Here is a 15,789-nt window from a genome sequence, read left to right on the forward strand (position 1 = left end):
ATACTGCAGGCCAGAGGTTATCGAAAGGAAGTGCAGCTACAAACTGGAGTCGTACAGACACCTATGTACATGTCTGTATCCATATACTTGTGCTGCATAATATGAATACAGATTGATTCATTCTACACTGATTGTTTTGGCTGGCTGATTAGATTTTAGTTGCAAGCTTTCAGGAGTGCTCAGGCCTCTCTATCAGATATTGTATAAAGTCACATTTATACACACACATGTACAGTGTTAGATCACAAAGCCATCAACCTGACACATATGCAAAAGAGTAACTGTTACACAGATATAGATTGTATCTACATTGTCTTGCATAAATGTCACACTTCGGTTTCCTTATTATACCATACCAATGAACAGCTCTAAATATTCACCAAAGCTTGCAAATAGAATCTATTTAATTAGGCATAAAGATTTTCATTTTGTATTCCATTTTTCTTGCTTCTAGCAATGGCTTACACAGTACAACACTCCACAGCTACTGCTTTTCTGCACATTATTCCCTTGCTGTGCCTTTAGCGGTAGATAGGTGGCGGTACTGTCCAGTTCATTCACACTGCCCTGACTTTCAGATTCTATTCTCACATCTCTGGTTTTGTCCTGCTGCAGCATTTTGTACATTTTCTGAATTGCTTTTTTATTTCAGTTTTCTTTTTTATTTATTAATTTATTTTCATTTTCCAGTTGTAATTTTACGTATAAATTCTAATGAGCAAATTATCCCATCAAATATCTGAACTGTGAATTTTAAAAATAGCTGCATTTTCTATAGCTGACCTGAGCTTTCTATTGTTGACCAGCAGGGGGCAAGATAATGTAAGCGCTAGAGGTATCCATGAGAAGGACCTAGTACAAGTTATGTTGTCCTCCTTCACCAGCAGCTCCCTTGGTATTGGAGATGTGATCTCGTCTTTTGTTATTACATCTGTAGAGCTGTCAAGGGATTTGTTTCATATTTCTTTTCCCTCCGTTACACACTAAACCTGCGACATGTCTTGCAACTTTTTGCATTTACAGAATAGACATTTCGTGTAAATGAGCTATTACAATTACACATTCACTCATCTTGGCTTCCCCAACACTTTTACTAATGGCTAGAAAAATAAAGTCCCGATCAGCATGCAGATTTATGTGTACACACTATACATGTTCTAAAAGATTTACCCTCAGATCTCTGCTCTTCCTCTGTCATAACTGTCGTCTGCAAAGATCATGACTCTGTAAACCCTATGGAGATCCTGATCCATTAGTGCATACACACTGCAGGATCGGAAGGATGTTGGAACGAGATCTTTAAACAATACGACCAATCAAATGAAACGGCGATCGGTAATTTGGAACAACTGTCGCTTAACGTGTGATTAAACACATTAACACGCTATGTGGCTGAGTGGTCATTTATCGGGTGTTTGGCCCAATGATTGGCTGAAAAACCTGTAGTGTTTACCAAGCCTTAATGACCCGTCTTACTTGGTGATCTAAAAAGTAAATAAGGAATGAATTTCTAGTGTGCCCCTAGTGATGGGGATTGGGAAGTTGCTGATATTCTTCGTTATTTTTGAATTTATTTAGAGTAATTTTATCCAGAACTCCGGTATTGTCTTAATTCTGATTAAAGCCCTCCATCCTATAGTAGTTTATTTGGATAAGAAATCCTCCTGAATACATTAAAGCATCAGATTATTAACTTCATCCAAAATACTTGTGTCTCTCTTATTTGGAGTGACGGGTCCCTCTTTTGCACCCAAATCTACATCTCTCTTTACTTCCAAAATGTCCCCTTTTTTTTTTTAGTTTTTAAAAGACTTTATTTTGGTTTACTTTTTTTAAGATACTTCAATACACAAAATGACAAATGGTCGCACCCAGAAATAATATAATATTAGTTGGTAAGGGTCTGTTTTCTCCAGTCAGATGTGTAAAATGGAAACCTTTCTAAAACTCAACTTTGTAATATTCACGCGTGTGATTTCTGACCTGCTGAAAACGTCACAAACGCCTTTTTGCTCTCCAGGCATGAATGTGTGTATTGGATGTGCAGATGCAGCATGAACTTGCTCAAAAGGGACTCCACCTGAGTATATGCAGACCCACAAGAATAGGCTATTGTGCTTATATAGGTATACTGCACAGCGTAGCACTTGTCCAACATACATGGCTCACATTGTTTATTTTTGTGAATTTAGTTTTTCAACTAACCAAGTGTATTGCCGTTTTATTTATATAGACCCAAGCATGCTATATCCTGCAATGGTGAACAGTTATACAATACTTATATTGTTTTATGTTTTGAATTCATTTTACTTTTCCATATAAGTTTTATGTGCTTTATATTGGGGTGTGACTGCGTATTGTCATTTTTGAAAAAATCTTTGTTGTTCATGTTTATAGTCAAGAAATACTACCCAATGTGCTCACTCCGTTCAGCCAATGACCTTCATCTTCCCTCTTGTCCTATCACCACCTCACACATCCGCCTACAGGATTTCACCTGCATGCTCCCCACCTTTTGAACTCCCTGCCCCTCCTCACCGGGCTCGACCCTAAACTCCAGTCTTTCAAGCGCTCCCGCAACACTTACCTCTTACTGCTTGCCTAACTCGTTCTGTCCTAAGACAACTCCCTCTGCACGCTCCACCTGCCCATTCCACTCACTTCTCACCACCCCCATTGTCTCTCGTTACTTCTTCGCCCCCTAGAATGTTAGCTCTTATGAACAGGGCTCTCTCTACCTCCCATCTCCTGTCCTCTTGTATAGGTCTCTTTATGTTCTAAACTGTGTCTTCTGCTACGGTTTGTCTCCTGCTCCAAAATGTATTTGTTTTATGTTCTGTTTGTATATTGCTGACTGTACGGCGTTGCAGAATCTGTGGCACCTCATAAATAAATGATGATGAGGTTTAACCTAGTTTTGAAACTCTGATGCACAGGGTTCAGTTGTACGAGTGCGGCTGGGCACCATCCAGCTGTCGTTGTGTAACATGTTGCTTTGCTCTGTGGGTAATAAAGTTCTTCAATTCAGCTTGGATTTTTCAACTTGTTTTGAAATCATTTAATTGACTTACGATCCAAATCTCCAGCTAAAATTCAGAATTGAATCCTGGTTTTTGGTGCTTCCTTTGTTTGCACCAGAACTTTTGTTTTGGTCTTTCAATAAAATTGTAACCCCTTCCTCTGCCTTTTCCACTTTTGCATTGCTGTAACTCTCTTCTCTGAGGCAGAAATCGTTGAACATGTATAAGCGTGTGCTTTCCCTTTTCAACTGTTTTACAAAAGGCCAATTTTGAAATGTAAAAATTTGGTGGTGATGAACAGTTTTTTAAAAACAAAAACCCAAGTAGCTGGCAAGTAGTAAAAGCAGTGTTACTAAATAAAAATGGTGGCCCTAGCCCACTTGTAAGAGATTCACCATTATTTGGTGTTTTTTTTTCTTGTATTTGCTTGTTATTATTATTACCTACAAGTAATTCTGCTTCTTACATCACTAGCACAGTGGCTAAGCCCAAATATTACTGCACGTAATCTTCTGTCACACGTATGAGTGTGTGTATATCTCCAGCTACAAAATCATCTACTTTGTTTGTAGTCATGCATTTTGTGGCACCATATACGTATAATTGATTACATTCTCTACCCAGTGCCACAGTTTTTTTTTATTGACCTTAATATCCATTAATTCCATGCCTGTATTATTGAAAATTTAGGAACAAAATGTTTTTTCCCCTCTGCTCAAACCCCATATAAAATATATATATATATATATATTACATACATACATGTTAACCCATGCATGATACTCATGCATTCTAGTCAAATCAAGCTACTTAAGGTGTTAAAAAGGTTCTTGTCATGCATTTGGGCCTAGCCCAGGCCTCCTCAGGGGAAGAGCGTTACTTCCCGACGCAAGCACCCTTTTTTAACGTGGTTTTGTCCACATGTCACCACCTCCATCATTTTTCTCCATCACCTCATCCTTCATCTTCATTGTCACATCCTTCATCAAGCTACTTAAGGTGTTAAAAACTCCCCACTGTCACCCCCGGCAACCACCAACCACTCCCAACTGTCACTTCTCCTTCAAGAAATATATAGGTCAGTGTATAACTCTGCCCAGCAGGTGGCGCTGCAGCTTGTTTTTTTTTTTCACACACGCCACTAGGCATTTATATAGTAGATATATATATATATATATATATATATATATATATATATATATATATATATATATATATATATATATATATATAATCTCTATATCTATATCGTGTTCAATGTTCATCAGTTTTGAAGTGAGCGGGGGATAGAACAACCTGTAGCCAATCGGATCATGGAAATGTTCACTGAAGCTGGGGATCCGTGAGGTGATCTCGTGGGAGGCAGCAGGGACCTATCCACTTGTGCCATTATGTTGATGAGGACCGGGACAGACTGAGAGTTCCACAGTACTGATTTGAGCTCATGCAATCTGGCGAAGGTATATTGTGGTGTCATATGCACCTCCTATATTACAATTCATTCAACAGACTTGTTATACCTGCCCCTCTCTTGAACAGCACTCTGATGTTCAGTATTCATTGAAACTGTTACTGTTGTTTGGTCTGGTCAATTATCAATTTAGCAAAACTAATATCCATTCTTGGGTTGTATAATAATAAATAAATCTGGCATTGAAAACTGCTATTATGTCTCACTATTTAAAATTTCCCGGCGATATAACCTTACTTTATACTTTCGTATTATCTTTCACTTAGGGCCACGATATTACACACTGCTGTACATTGAGGAAACGTTACATATCGTGACATTCAAATAATATGACCCTGTTCCAATGACTTTACAATGGTACATACATGGAATACTAAGTGTATATTTAACCTTTCTGCTTGATCTGTCCTTATAGCCTCTCTCCTTCTGCTCATCAAACAAAAGAAAAAACGAGGAACTGACAAGCGCTCTAATGTTTACTAGAGGGACACGTATATAAGATTTCTTAAATATATAAAAGTGTCTTATTGGCATAAATACTCTTCCAGTCCTGGCCCCTTACTAGGGGGTAATCAATAAACCGCCAGAATGTAAATCTCTCCTGTAGAAACACCGCTGATTCATAAACATCCACTTCTCACTGTTAGTTGTTATATGGAAATTCCTTTTACCGCTATCTCCGTGTTCCAGACTTGATCCTAGGCCGGCACGTCCGTAACAATCACCACCACCACTGTCTTGGAAAGAAGCGAGTCTCTCTCCTTTTACTACTTTCCTGACATGTTACATGTGACATTATAGCTAGTACACAGTTGGTGGATTGCTTGTGTTCCTTTAGCCTATCAGCTTCCATCCCTTCATGATGAGCAGAAAGTGAATTCCATGTTTTATCCAATTGCATTGTCTGTATGCTCTTTAGAAACAAAGGAAAAAATTACAGCGCTGCAACTGGTCAAAATATAATCATACCAAAGACGATGCTGAAAGGTATATGAGATAAAATTTATATATAAACAGTATCGCATCTTAAAAATACACATATAGCGCACATCCAAAAAATTACTGAATGTGAGCTCAAGAAAAACAAACCACAGATGTATGCTCCTTGGCTGGTAGAGATGCCAGCCTCCACCTCTCTGGGCTTTTGGTTGGTCACTGAGCTTGTGGAGTTAGACACACATGACAGTCTCTCACAATGCTTTTATCTGCTCCTCTTTTCCATAATCCCAGCGTCTGCTCTCTTGTAATCTGGGTCCCTCACAAGGGGCAGCCCCATGTAGTTTTCTGCTACGAGATATGGTTGCCGTTTGGCACTCTTGATAGGTGATCAGGTTACCTCTGTGGATACTGGGCTGCCGGGCAGCCAGGTACTGGTTAGGCAATACCTTATAGAAGTAATTATTTTCTGCTCTAGGCATGTAATCACTGTATGCTTGGTCCACCATGTTGTTTCAGTGATGTACAAGTATAACCATGCTTTTATCAGACTAAACAAAAAAGAAAATCTGTAAACTGTGTACATGTCTCTTCTTAATGTGTTTCATGTATGGATGTGGTGCGTGTGAGTAATTGCTGTTCACTGCAGGGGTTGCTATAAGAACAGATAAAGAGGTTTGGGCCTCCATCCTCCGGACATGCAGAGTGCGCTACAGATAGAGAACGTTTGAAGCTTTACAATGTGCAGCTGGATTGTGGCTCTCTCCCGTCTGTTCCCAATTTTTTTCCTTACTCCTACAAAGACCAAATCTGCAGCTGATTTGGGATTTCCCTTATCATGTTCTTCTACCGTTTACGCCTTTCTCCTGTTATTTTCATCTTAATCTTCCTGATTGCTACTTGTCATGCTGTTCTCTGCTTTCCCTCTGTACTCACTTGTGTTGAGTGTTCTTTATGTATATTCACTGTGGGTCCCTAAAGCCGGATACTCCCTCTCTAGTGTTGTGTTGTAAAGTATATAAGCGCCATGTGTTCGCCCAGGTGTTTTATAGGTGATATACCCATGGTTGAAATGCATCCAGGACGCAAGCGGCACAAAGCGTTTTCCACTCGTTGCAATAGCACCTTTATTACAACTTATGTGCTACATATGCAGAAACCCCATTAAAATGAATGGGCTTTTTAAATTACTGACATAAGCACCATAAACTAAAAATAAATTAAAAAAAGGCCACTGCACCTAAATAGACAGCAGGGGTCAGCTTTGCCTGTTACCAGGGGAGGGAGGGCTGGCAAACTTTAGCCCAGGGGGAAAGATGCGGCTCACAAGCCTATTAGGAACATTTTAAAGGGGGAAAAAAAGCAGGTGACCAAGCCCAAGGTAGTCCACTATGGGACCAGCCCAAGGGGCAGATGCCCCCCCTGCCCCAGCCCAGCCCTAAGTTTTACCACCCCTTTCTAAAGACTATTAGCCCTGCACTGAAAAGCAGTGGAACTTCCTGTTATCTCTGGTTTGTGGGCTCAGAGGCAATGAGGAATATTGGGACCCTGGTAGAGGTAACTATTCCACCTCAGGGGATTCCAGTATAATAAAGGGTCCATAACAACATTACAGTTTTAATTGTAATGAAATGTATATAAAACACATTGGATAAACTTACACTAACATGTAATTGTTTTGAATCACTAAGCAATTGCTTGTTATTGAAAGAATTGATACTTTTTTTTTTATCAAGGTACCATTAAGTTGATTAAAATAAATGTAGGTAAAACATTCATGTTGCAATGACTACTACTACTTGAAATAGCTGATTTAGAATTTGTAGTTCACATATGACTGCAAAGCCCCATTTTAAGCAGCCGTTACTTTAGTGTCCTAATTCTGGGTTCAAAAATGGGCAAAACAAAACAGCTTTCTCAAAAAACACCTCCGTTATTGATGCTTTGAGAAATTAAGGGTCATATTGCCAAGAAACTGAAGATTTCATACACAGGTGTCCACTACTGTCCTGAAGGAATAGGGCAAACTGGATCTGTCCAGGATAGACCAAGAAGCGGAGGCCCAGATACCCAACTGCACAATAGGATGAGTACATTAGAGACCTGAGTTGGTGTCTTCCTTAAATAGTACACACCAAATACCAGCGGCAGTGGGAGTAAAAAGTTGAATCCATGATGCTGGCCTAATAAGCTGAGTTACAAAGAATATTTGAAACTGGCATAAAAAAATAAATACAATAAAAAGGTTGAAATAGGCAAAAGAACACAGACATTGGACTGTGGATGACTGAAAAAGCATATTATGGACTAATGAGTCTACGTTTGAGGTGTTTGGCTTGAAGAGGAGAACATGTGAGGCGTAGAGGAAATAAAAGCATACTGGAGGAGTGCTTGGTGCCTTCCGTCAAGCATGGGGGAGGAAATGTAATGGTACGGGGCTGTTCTGGGGCTGGTAAGGTGAGAGATTTACACAGCTCAAGGAATCGTTAACAGGAAAGACTTTGGCAGTGTATTGACTATAATTTCAGGTCATTTTAATGGTACTTTGATAAAAAAAAAAATATATTTATTAGTGATTGCAAACATTTGCATACTAGTCTATCTTAAAATAAAAACTCCCTAAACCCTCGTTCATCAATCCATTAATAAAAAAAGAAATAAAAATCATTATCTTGTATTTGAATCGAGATGATCTTAATCTTCCTTTTTCTTTTTTAATACACAACGTGAGGAGGGGAATTGTTATCTCTACTCCAAACATAATGGAAAGCTAAACAAGACATACATATTAAGTACAGTGCTGGGCCCCTGAGCACTGAAAGGAAAGTTGCTTGTACTAAGCTAATGAACCACAGGACATAAAATAAAAATACAAGTTAAAGTTTCTACATCTTTGTGGAATTTTACTTGTGTATTGCATGATGCAGCAATTTCTTTTACAATTGTATGTCATGAACTTGTAATTTAGATACAGATCTACTATATGCCCTTTCGCTGCTATAGGTAGTCCTATTATCATCATCATATATTTATATAGCGCCACTAATTTCACAGTGCTGTACAGAGAACTTGCTCAAATGGATCCCTGCCCCATTGAAGCTTACAGTCTAAATTTCTTAACGAACAAACACACACCACACAACACACACACACAGCCAATTAACCTACTAGTAGTCTTTGGAGTGTAGGAGGAAGCCCACACAAACACGGGGAGAACATACAAACTCCTCACAGATAAGGTCATGGTCAGGAATTGAACTCATGACCCCAGTGCTGTGAGGCAGAAGTACAAACCACTATTCCACCATCCTATACAATAGTAATCTCATATATTAGAGATGAGTTGTTCAAACATTCTTATCGTTAACGTCAAACAGGTGATCTACTAGTTTTTATAGATATTTGAATCATTAGGTTGCATTCTTGTTTTGTTTATATTTACTAAATATTTATTTTTTGGGGGGGAAATGAAGCAATACAATACCTTCTAAAAAAGAAAAGTGGAGCTTGCTGCCCATAGCAACCAATCAAATTCTAGCTCTTATTTATCTAGTACATTCTAGAAATTGATAGCTAGAATATTATTGGTTGCTATGGGCATCAACTACACTTTTGCTTTTTAGAAGGTCTGGTACATGTACCCTAGGGCTGGTTATTTGAGGCTATTGGCAATACCCAGTGGCACTCAAAGCACATTAGATGCACGGAGGGTCTTGGTTTAGCACCTGTGTGTCTTGACGGGCTGCTCAGCACATATGAAGGTGCCTGAATACTGTCTGTCCTCCGTTCACCTGTCTAAAACTAATTGGAGGGGAGTCCTAAAAATAACATATAACTTAGAATTGACTTGTTTCTTTCATGTTGTTTGATCAGATATCTGACCAATGTATAGATAACTACCTTAGTAGACCCACTGTGACCAAGAATGCTTCTGCTCTTCTGCTTGTCCCATAAGATGTCGGAGCACGGAACCACCGGCACCTGTGTGCTGTATACTACAACAAGAACCCAGGCTTTGAGGTGATACATGGCCTTCTGGACCGCATCATGCAGCTATTAGCAGTGTGTCCTGGCACAGAGAGAGGATACTGGATCAAAGCTGCTTCAGGTAAGGGACTGTTCTTTGTCTTTATAAATCAGTGTCGGAGACTCCAGTGATGGGTGCTTTTGATCAGTAGAATATCACATTTGCTGGATAGAAAATTGAATTCAGAGACTAGTTATCAATATAGGGTACTCTTATTGGTCTAACGTTGTAGGCTTTATTCCCCAGGGTTCTGTCTGGAGAGCAAGTGGGGGTTTTTTTTGGGTTTTTTTTTGGGTTTTTTTTTTTTATCATTTGTGTATAAATCACGAAAGTTGGCATGAAAAGGAAGGTTTTGGTTTTGTGAATAATGCCTAATTAGCGTTCTAGAGTTTTATATAAACTATCTTCCATGCTAAGGAGCCTTGACCCTGTAAAATTGAGCAACAAAATGGCAGGTGAGGTTTAATGATCATACATGTAAAAATATGCATGTGGGGTTTTAAGACTTGCATACACATTACATTGTAATTGTGATTTTGATAAGTAAATTTGGTAACATTTGTAGACCATATAATTGGCAACAGGACGTAGTGCCAATGTGGATCAGTCAGAACATTTTTATTTTGTCCTTTTATAAGGAAGTGGTGAGGCCTTATCTTGACTATATACTATACCGTTCCAGAACATTGTTTTTGTCAATTGGTGCTGAAAGAAGAAGGGCAGAAAAAGGTGTATAAAATAATTGGTATGGTCTTGGTTATGAAGATTGACTAATGTTAAGAGGGAGATCTGATCACTTTTTTTAAGAAAAAACAAACAAAAATACATTAAAAGACACAAGGTTAACTTTGTGTTTGGAATTCACTCTCCAGCTGTGAAAAGTGTTCTTTACAGTAAGAGCATTAAGAGTATAGAATAAGCATTGGTCCTGGCAGACTATAACGGGGGAATTCAATTGGTCGCGTTACTGTAAAAAGTAACACGGCCTGCATGCTATTACCGGCGTTACGGTAATAGTGCGCGTAATTACCTTTAATGTGGTAATTTCAACGCCGGCTTTTTGCGCGCGGCCAAGGGAACCGAAAGCAGAAAGCAAGCTTAAAATTACTGTATTACTGGTAATAGATTTAGCGCCACGTTACTCGCAGCAGAATTGAATTCCCCCCTATGAGTTAGAAAAGGAAAAATCACAACTGCACTAGGTATATCCAAAATAGGTCCATAAATATGAAGCCCATTTCTCATAAATGTAGAGAATCCCCTGAGTGAAACATATATAGTAATACTTTTCCATGTACCCTTGAGTGCCCCTCTGAGACACCTCTTTATTCTCTCCCCTTGCCTTAGACTGTAAGAGTTGGAAGAAATGATTTGACATCTTTTTAACAAAACAGATCTACTGGCTTTAATAACCACATAAGATAGACTGTTGATAGTCCACAGACAAATTCCTGCCAGCCGGAGTGTGCAGGACTGAGGGGCGCAGCGGCGGGCACGTGTAACACATTTTCTAAAAACTCTGCTTAACTTAAAAGAGCTAATGAGACAGTGATAAAGATAAAGAAATATGTGCTGGAATTTGAGTGAAGTTAGCTGGTCTTGAAATCTTTTAGAACTTGTTACTCTGTAGATTAGCACAATTTAGCCACATATGTTGTGCTGCAAACATATGTGTGTGTGATTCAGTTTTTCACGCACCTTCTGTCCTGTAACACACTTAGGGAGTGTGCACCTGACCCAGGTCATGACCTCTGCTCCTCTCTCTGGGCAGGAGCTGTGAAAAATTATCACAGTGAAATTGTGATGTCTCAGTGCTAGATTTACAGGACTTGTAATTGTAGCCCAAGCTGTGTGAGCTGCTGCCTGGAATTATCTGTTGTTAATTATATATTCGCTCATCTGCCTTATACAACCAGGGCAACAGAAATTAAGCCTCAAATCTGATCTTATAATGTTAAGCTACAGTGATATTTATGGTGAATTAGTGTTCTAGTTTATAATAAGATTGCATGGTGTCTGTAGGTGCGCTATATAAACGCACCTGGTCTCAAAGGCTCCTAATCCACACCTAGGGCTAGATTTACTAAGCTGTGGGTTTGAAAAAGTGGGGATGTTGCCTATAGCAACCAATCAGATTCTAGCTGTCATTTTGTAGATAGTACTAAATAAATGAAAGCTGAGATCTGATTGGTTGCTATAGGCAACATCCCCACTTTTTCAAACCCGCAGCTTAGTAAATCTAGCCCCTAGTTTATAATCTGACTGGTTGATTTGTCAACAGACATGTGTAACATGCGGTATAGAGCCGCTGCAAATGGATAACAATGTGTCACCAGTTTCGCTTACGACCTATAATTTTATGTGCATGTCTGTATAATAAAAGTTGTACAATTACTTTTAGTCCAAGACAGAACTGTGTATGAATTAATATACTACAAATTGTCCAACTTCCATGTGCACCTCAGAGCCTCTCCTTGCTGGTGTGGATGATGTGTGGCAGGATAGAGCAACTCTCTAAAGGGATACAACTTAAATAATAAATATATGTCCTAGGCTACACAGACAATTTCTAGTTGTGCAGTCTCCGAGATTAATCTCATAACGGAGATCGGTCATAGTGTAACTCATAGCCTCCTATGTTGTTTGTTTAAACAATCAATTTCTTTTTAATCTTGTTGTGTTGTGATGATCACCTTCAATCACCTAATTGTACTATTTGGGGGTTATTCAAATGTTAGCGAGATTTTGTTTTCCCTGCCGTGTTAAAAAAAAAAAAAAATCTCCCGCCGGTTTTTGCCAACATTAGCCACCGTTTTGAGTTAGCGCAGCGGGAAAACTCGTACAATTCAATTGAAATAGAGGGAAAGCTGTCCCCCCTGCGCATTAAAAATTGTGTTTGCGAGATTTTAGAGGAGTGAAGGGGAGTTTTAACGCTGTCATGTATAACACAAAAAAAAGGTTTTGCATACATTAGATTGCATTACACATTGATAATATCTACATTACTGTACTTTTTTTTAGCATATTTTTTTATTGCACTATTTTGTACCATACAATCATCTATACCATGTCAAAACACATTACTACATTCATATTTGTACCAAAAAACATACATAAATATAATTAGTGGTTTTCGTTTTGATTTTTTGATTTTGTTTTTTTTATTTCAATATTTTTTCACAAGAAAATCAACTTACACAAGTTAGGCATCAGTGATGAACATGAGTTTAACTTTTTTTCAACATATTTACATGATTTCAAATACTTTTCAGAGGTTTTTCATTTTTAACACACCTCAAGGAGTTGCGAGATAAAACAGCATATTTGCCTGTTTTACCCCCCGCGTTAAAAAACAATTGAATAGCTTTTAACGCAGCTGCCTCTCAGACACCCTATACTTTCGACAGACCTTCTACTGGAGCGCGAGAGGACCGTTTCATGGAAAAAAACGTAGCGTTAAAAATGGAATTGGATTGCGGGTAAAGTTAACCCGCTCAAAAATGATAAAAAAAAACAGCGTTAAAAAGACTTAACACGCTCAAACAAAACAACTCGCTGACAATTGAATACCCCCTTTTGAGTTCTCATGAACTTGAGCCAGTGAAAATTCCTCCATAGAGCTTAATGGGATGAAATATTACTGCTTATAAATAAAGTTGTATTTTTTTTCATTTCTCCCTTTACACAGTTATTGTCATGATATTAATTGCGTGAAGTCGCATGGTGCTTTCTTTGGCGATTAATCTCATGAGATGTAATTGCAGAGGCTGAAAATTGCCTGAGTAGCCCTAGCCTAATGATACCTTTTGAGGATAAAATACTGATTCTATGTTGTCGTTTACAAAAATAAATAATATATTTAACACAGAGACTTAAGGGTGGGGAAATCGTGTTCGTTTCGTTCTCTGAACTTAATTTGGACAATTATCTGTGAACAGGTGTATTAGATGTTTGCACCTGTTGACACACAAGTGTCTATGTTGTACCCACCAGCACAGCTATAGGCTGGGTGGCACCCACTGGTACATTAAGCGTATCGCAATGTACAGGAGCCAGCAGGCACAATTACACTAGCTGCACCTGTAACTGCTGACCCACACTGGAGGATCTCTGTGTATTCCTAGGTTTTAAGTGGGCATGAAATGCAGAGAATGCTTTAAATAATAATTAAGAAAAGCTAGTGAAACTAAGAATAGGAAAGTAATTGAGGTTTAAGCCACTCCGTTCTGTAGGCACAGCGGGGGACTCATCCTGTGCTAACACATTGTAGGTACAGTTTGATGGGTCATTATTACCAGCTCCCTGTGGGGTCTCTGGTGTAATCAAGGCCTTTGATCTGTATTGTACGTTACATTAATACAACTCTTGTTCTTCTGTAATTCCCCACCCATCTCCCTGCTGTGTACAATCCATACACCTTCTCTTACTCCCCTCTCTTACATCATGTTATAATTATACGGTATGGTTATAGTTTATGGTTGTTACACTTAAATTCCTTAATTATGGTAGATGAATTGTTATACTCTGGAATTGTTATTATAGGTTGTTGTTGATTGATCACATTACAAATCCACGTCATATACTCTAATAATAGAATGTGATAATGGAACAATACAGAACATTATAGTCACTTAACTATGTAAATATAAAACTACCATGCATGTGAACATATCAATAATATGTTATCTGTAGGTAATGGATCTTTTTCCCCCAAATGTCTTATTGTATGTATCTTGTAATTGTTAATTATTGTGATTATTCTTTACATTTGAATGTTTCTCAGGTATCACCGACCATCCCACAAGGCAGATAAAGCTCTGGGGTATTTCCCGCACCGCAGGGGGTCTCAGAGATGGTTCTGCTAGTCAGGAGGAGGGTGGGAGATTCAATGGGGGAAAACAAACACTCACACTTGTATATTATATATCAGTGGGAGTGTTGTTAAACAAGGGCCAACAATTTTGCATGATCATCGTAGCATATTTATAAGTGAAAATATATTATCCAGTATTTATAAAGCAGCACCATGTTACACAATGTTCTACACATCATTAAAGGTGCACAGGCATTTTCTACAACTACACACCAAAAGCCCTGTGTGTGAGAGATTACAATCTAGGGCAACATGTGGCCCTCCGAGCCTTCACCTGCGGCCCTCAGCTTTCTGCTTTATTGTCAGATTTGTTTGTTATAGCGCGTAACACTTGTTTAACATGCTCGCTGTTATGTTATTACAGATAGTTGTCTGTTTCTTTAATTAAATGTGTTGTTTTAACTCATTATGAGATTAAGGGCAATGTGCGGCTCGTTTGAAGGACAGAGGGTCGTACCATGCCGCCCCTGAAGTGCGTCCGGTTGCCCATCACTGGTCTAGTGGATGCAATTTGGGGTTATTTACAATTTTCCCACTTTGCATTGTGACTTTTTTACTGTCCTAGGGCTACGGTGGTAAAGGAGGGTGAGGCTGTGTTTTAACATTTTGTAGTATACCCGAAACTCAGCACCAGCATTTCAGAGACAAATTATTTGTCGTGTTTCATTTTATTTAAAGAATATTGTGCTTGGGTGAGTGAACTTTGCAGCAGAATTCTGACTTTTACATTTTCATGCCCCCGGTCATCCTGTCTTACTTTGAGGACAATACAGGAAACATATTCCATAGTAAAGGTGCCCCATACACTGTGATATTACGGGTCAGGTGGGTCCCAGCATGTGTGGGCCCTAAATGTTTACCAATACCAACATCTTAATCTTTCCTCTGTCCATTGGGACGGGTGGATAATGTGGTTGGATGATGGCCGTCATCTGAATGTATGTGTTGTCCCATTGCATCTGGGCCAGTGGTAGTCATTTTCCTGGCTCAAATAACCCCGACACACTAGACACCACCGAAAAAATAGCGATGAGTGATGAGTACCCTGAGGCACAAATAGCTACAATCTGGCCTATGTTTTGGTGTTTTAAGTCAGAGTACTCTGATTAAACCGGTTTAATACAAACCCACTCATCTACAACCTTCTGTAACTAGGACGACAACTGTTCTGACATATTACGCAGCGCTGTACATTGTGTGTATCACAAATTACTTGCAGTGAGATGGTACAGACGGCCCTGTCCAAATGAACTCTAAGAGGTGTGGGGAACACTTTATACATACAGTAGCGGAGTAACAATTGCAGCTACCGGTGGTTAGATTGGAGTGAGGAGAGATGGGGTGAGGAGGTGAAACGTGAACTAGTCATTGTAGAAAGCTTAAAATGGTCATCTGTTCACAACCATAACTGCCCTTCACCATTTATCTTACCTGAACCTGCTTCTTCTACTACTAGAGAAGG

The 15,789-nt window shown here is 39.0% G+C and overlaps 1 protein-coding gene across 2 annotated transcripts in view; it reads left to right on the forward strand.

Annotated features, from left to right (window-relative positions):
• Positions 1-15,789, forward strand: part of FARSB (phenylalanyl-tRNA synthetase subunit beta) — a 40,021-nt gene that overhangs the window by 17,474 nt on the left and 6,758 nt on the right. The window contains exon 16 of one of the 2 annotated variants that reach the window (XM_075201858.1): positions 807-3,027. In XM_075201858.1, coding sequence (XP_075057959.1) covers positions 807-826 — 20 coding nt within the window. In that variant the 3' untranslated portion in view covers positions 827-3,027. Of the gene's footprint in view, positions 1-806; positions 3,028-9,382; positions 9,536-15,789 lie in introns of those variants that run through there. The other variant, XM_075201856.1, reaches the window with a different exon arrangement.

This window comes from Mixophyes fleayi, chromosome 3 (assembly GCF_038048845.1).
Source record: "Mixophyes fleayi isolate aMixFle1 chromosome 3, aMixFle1.hap1, whole genome shotgun sequence".
NCBI lineage: Eukaryota > Metazoa > Chordata > Amphibia > Anura > Limnodynastidae > Mixophyes > Mixophyes fleayi.